The sequence below is a fragment of the Pterocles gutturalis genome, unplaced genomic scaffold, assembly GCF_000699245.1.
Source record: "Pterocles gutturalis isolate BGI_N339 unplaced genomic scaffold, ASM69924v1 scaffold13448, whole genome shotgun sequence".
Taxonomy (NCBI): domain Eukaryota; kingdom Metazoa; phylum Chordata; class Aves; order Pterocliformes; family Pteroclidae; genus Pterocles; species Pterocles gutturalis.
Window position 1 is genome coordinate 1,137 of NW_010123213.1, and position 5,263 is coordinate 6,399.

The 5,263-nt window shown below is 41.7% G+C and overlaps 1 protein-coding gene across 1 annotated transcript; it reads left to right on the plus strand.

The window, feature by feature from the left end:
* Window positions 1–621: 621 nt before the first annotated feature.
* On the plus strand, window positions 622–5,049 carry LOC104464952 (sulfotransferase 6B1-like; the record flags this gene model as incomplete). The annotated part of the gene is given in 8 exon segments (XM_010077820.1): window positions 622–832; window positions 1,489–1,615; window positions 1,861–1,950; window positions 2,952–3,078; window positions 3,742–3,836; window positions 4,124–4,141; window positions 4,143–4,284; window positions 4,919–5,049. Coding segments are annotated over 8 exon segments (941 nt in total), but the record flags the coding sequence as incomplete, so codon positions are not given.
* Between the last annotated feature and the right edge of the window lie 214 nt (window positions 5,050–5,263).

Genomic DNA, 5,263 nt, shown 5'->3' on the forward strand with positions numbered 1-5,263 from the left:
CTTGTCCCTTTTACTTATTAAGTATTGTGAAGGTTAAGTTGCAGTAGAGCCTTACTGTATAAAAGGTTTCCCCCAACTCTGATGTGCGCAGTAGAGAGGGAAGCTCTGATGTAGAGAACTATTGATGAGGGAGGTGTAAAGGATGATGGTGCTCTGGGATGCAGTGCTTCCTGGGGATGGGTTGCACAGTTCAGAAGCCAGTAGGGGATTTAGAGACCAGGAATTTTAGGTTTTTCTCTTGTAGCTTTTTGTTAATAAAATTTGTATTTGTGCATGTGCAGTTAATACTGAGCAGATGGGGGTGTGGATTTGGAAACTTAATGCTTTGGGCTCTGATCTGTATGTCAGTGGGAGAGTGATATAAATAATATACATCATACAATGTCCTGTGTATAAATATGATATTGGGTGGTATATAAATGTGATATATGTATTATAAGACATTGTGTGATGTACACACATTGTATACACATCACTGTATAAATGGCATGTATCAGCTGCTTCCATCCAAGCATCCTGATGTGCTTTATATAACATAGGGTGGAAGTTATTCCTTTCTGGGAATAACTTTCCCCCAAAAGCATGAGGTTAAAGATGTCTGCATTGTGTGTTCCCTGTTAGTGCCTCTGGCAGCTGCGTTCACAGGGGATTCGCAGCATGCAGGAGGCGGCGGCAGCTCCACAGCTCCATCTCTGTGGGCCCGGTGGGCAGCCTTCCAAACGCCTCCCCACAGGGACACGGGGAGGGTGCTGCGGGCCAAGGTGAACAAGCTGTTCCCTCGCTCTGTCCTGCGGGCAATCGGCAGAGCATCAGTGGAGCAAATGTGGTTCCTGTAAACCTTGGGGAAACAGGCACCACGGCACAGCTCCAGGAGCTGGCCACTGGCTCATGCTGGAACAGGATACGGTGTGGGGGAGGCTTTGCTGCAAGATCCCTTCCAAAGGGTGAGGGTGGGGGGTATGCAGGTGTCCAGTGGGTAACAGCTCTTCTAGCACTTATTCTGGTGTGCACTTAATGGAGACAGCAACAGGCACAACTGAGAACAAGCACTGGCAGTGACGTTGAATAGATGTCTCCATTTTGTCCTTAACAGAGGGCAGTGGAGAGAGGCAGACACTTTCCTCAGCAGAATGAGTGAAGCTCCTTGCTCATTCTTTCCTTCTCCTATCCAGAACCTTCCCAGGTGTTTCTCTGCAAAAGACAGGAGAGCTCCTGTTGTCTGTCACTGACTGTTTTATGAATATGTTGATAAGATGGTAAGTGCATCATCGAGTCAGTTCTGCCCCCATTGCTTTCCACATACCAGTTATAAGTGAGACAAGAAGGTCACAGCTAAGAAGCTTTTGGAAAACATTATTTTGTTTATTCTCAATGATCTGAGAGCTTTAGTGTCACTTGGTAACTGTCCATTATGCTGGATTAAGCCATGTAATGATAAGGCTCTGAGATCTTACATAAACCTTTGGTACATTTTGTTTTGTTTTCTAGGTTTCTTGGTGCAGGCGTGAGCTAGCTTATCCAGCTTTTACGTGATTTGATATTTACAGTTATCCAGAGTAAACCTGTAAGCACAGAACTAGCATTTATTGAATGTGGAGATCCAGATAAATATCAGGTTAGTGAAAAGAAACTATGGAACCACTTAAAGTCTGTTGTTTTCTCTTTCCTGCACCCCCGCACACAAGTTATTAAAATGAAGTCATGCAGCAAGTAAAGATATTTCTCCTGAGAGAGGAAAAAGGATAATCTTGGATGACTAATGCCTTTTGATTAGGGGCTGTTTCACACAAGCAACTCACAGATCATTGCTGTACCTTGTAATAAACCTGTTCTCACTTGTGGTTCTGTTTATTTCTAAAGAGGATGAAGCAGATTCCATCTCCAAGGATTTTGGCAACACATCTGAATTAGGATTGCCTCCATAAGTCTATTTTCAAGAACAAAGCCAAGGTGGGCTTTTTTCTCTTTCCAAGAACGAGCCTCATCTCTCTGACTGTATCAGCATGCAAGAGTAATTTCAGGGACATATCCTTTTCTTGCACCCAAGCAGGTGGCACTGGAGGAAAGCAACTTGGAGACAGTGGGAGTCTCATGATCCCTGGGCTGGCTTAGCCCTCCCTCCCTCCCAATTTACAGTAGCTTTAGGGGTGCTGTAGTTGACATAAACAAGAACAGATCGTGCTGATGCAGTGCTGAGAAATGGCTTTCATTTTTTATGGTACTCTTTTCTGTGCACGACCGTGGTGAGAATGAATGTGGCAGCAGTATCTCTGGGACATTGTCTGTCTCCTTGCAAAGAGTCACACTGTTAAACTTTAATATTTCTGGTACTTGGTCACTGAATGATGACGGATGCGTAGCACTCAGGAGATGTACCACAGATGAAGGAAATAATTGGTTAAGGGATGGAGATTTTTTCCGTGTTTCATTGGTATTTTTTCCTGTATGAGACAGGAAAAAAAATATAATGTGTATAACAAAAAAATGTAATGTGTATAACATGTTTTCAGAAGTGTTTACGCTTCTCTGAGGATTACAGTCTCTTAGGATTTCAAGAACATTATTACCTTGCTTTGAAAAATGAGAGATGATTGTAACAGCTGCGATTTTCTGAAGGAGAATCGAACAGAGGTTTTCCTAGCAGGGAGTTGGGAAATGGCTCCTTACAGTTTCGCAGGTCTTAGGTAGTTATGGGATTATATTCAATTGCAATATTACAGTTTTTCCAGTTGCTTCTTTCTACAATTGCTTCATGACATAAGCAAATCTTAGAAGTGATAACAGGGTCTTTATTATGATTACATTATAAATTTGTTCTCCATGCCCTAACTAATAAAATCTTTTATAGCCCCTAGCATGTTATTGGTTGCAGAATGTTTGGTTATGCTCTCATTTTGGTTGCCAGGGGAAGTAATTGATCTAAAATTGCTGACCTCTTTCTCCCACTCCAGATAATAGTGCTGTTTCGAAACCCTAAAGATACAGCTGTTTCATTTTTCCATTTCCACAACAACGTGCCAAGCATCCCCAGTTACAGCTCCTGGGATGAGTTCCTCTCAGAGTTCATGAATGGGAAAGGTATTGTTATAGTTACTGAATGTGGCTGAAGAAGCAACAGAAAAAAAAAATTAAAAACAACTAAACAGGGCCAGTGGGAAAACAGCTGTGTCATAATTCGTTTACAGATGGCCATACGCCTTGATAAAGGAGGCAGCTGAATGCCAGAATGGGGAGAATGTCCAAAAGATGCTTTGCTTCTGGGTATTTTGCTCTTCCAGGCAAGGGTGGGGGAGTTGCATGGCAGATTGACAATGGCATTGGGTCAAAATTCTGCCACTTAGTGATGGAGGAAATGCTACAGATCTGAAGCGGTAAATGAAATGACAGTTTGTTGTCTTTACTGTTTCAGCACATGAGGCCAAACACCTCATTAGTAACCCAAATTTTAGATTTAGACTGATGACTGGCTTTGGCTTTTGAGAGATGTTTAAATGACAATATAGTAACAGAGGGGAGGCACATAGTGAAATTTGTATTTCTGTCTGGAAACCATTTACTTACAAAAGTCCAGAGGAAGCCTCTGTCATTCTGTTGTACAGGACAGTACCACGGACAGGACAGGCGGTTCTGTTTGTTTGCACTGATGTAACCAACAGGCAACAGAAGGCAGTTCTTCAGTTGGAGAGAAATAAGTACCCAGTAAGAAAAGGTCACACTGGTGCTTTTTCCTCTTCTTTACAGCTGGGTGGGGATCCTATTTTGATCATGCAGTCACCTGGAACAAGCAAATTGAGGATGATAATACTATGATCATAATATATGAAGACCTGAAAGAGGTAAAGCAGATGCTGTGTCCTGACAGGCAAAACATGTGAGCCCATTGCTTGAAATCTCCTGAAATTAACAGCAAAAGGCACAGGTTTCTGAAAGAGCAGAATCAAGTTGATTTTAGTGACAGGTTGAGTCTGCCTATACAAAACCTGAGCTCCAGTGTAGTGCAGAAAACATACTGTGAAGGAAAATATGTATTGTTCATAGATGATGGCAGTGTGCATCCCAAGTGGGTAACTCCTTTTTCAGAGGAAGCATATTGCATGTCTCCCTTTCACCGTGTTGCTTTCAGAACCTGACTGCCAGTGTAAATAAAGCAGATAGCTGTATTCTTTGGCTTCTCCCCAGGGGCAGAGCAGATCCAGTCCATTGCAGACAGGGCCACTTTCCAGGCAGTGAGGGATAAGGTGCAGAAGACACATGGCGTTGTTGGCTCAATTATTTTCCACAAAGGTAAATTTGTTTGTATTTTTCAGGGTGGTGAATGGTATCACTGCATCTTGGGCAGACAGGAATTTGGATCAGTAGATAGTTAATCTTTCTGTATAATTGTCAAGGTTGGGAGTTTTATTTTGGCTTCTGTGAGTAGTGGAGGTGGCCTGGCACTTGGTCTACAGAGTGCCTCCATAGATTTTTCTTCTTGGATTTTCTAAGTAACCCTTGTGATTACCTAAGAACCTCAGTCAACACCTGGAATCCAGACACTCCACAGACTGACCTGTGTCTTTTAGCCATGGATCAAGCCACATCTTTGAACTTTGTGGTTTGGTTTCACAACTGCTGGTCATCTTTTATAGTCTTCTGCAGCTGTACAAGACACATGCCAAAAGCTATGAAAGCAGACCAATAGTTTCCTATGATCACTTTATTTCGCATTTTATTGAGGGCACCAAATATAAGGCAAACCATGAGTGTGTTCTTGGGTCAGAGATTCTTTTTTTGCAGAAAAAAAAAAGAAAAAAAAAAAAAGAAAAAAAGGATAATCCTGAAATATGATAATAAGGGAGACAAGGTAGTTTTTGGTTTTAAAACATACTGCTTGGTCCTTACATTTAAGGGTAATATTTGACTTTTCTTTATATTCCAGGTGTTGCTGGAGACTGGAAAAATCTTTTTGCTGAAGCTCAGAACCAGGAAATGGATACCAAATGCAAAGTGTGCTTAGAAGGAACTAAGCTGGGAGCAAAGTTAAAATATGATGTGTACTGCAAGGCCTGAACCTCCTTTAGAGAAAAAACTCATGTCCAGTCTGATTTTCATTTATTTTTTTGAAATAAAACAGAAACCAGGACAATATCTGATTTAAAAATGTTGAAAATTTGCAAACCTGTTTCTGCTCTCAAATTACACAAGCAATGCTTGCTCGTGCAGTTAGTATCATTGACTTCCCTGGATTCTTGTAAATGACCTGTAGTTCTTTGGCCTCACTTGG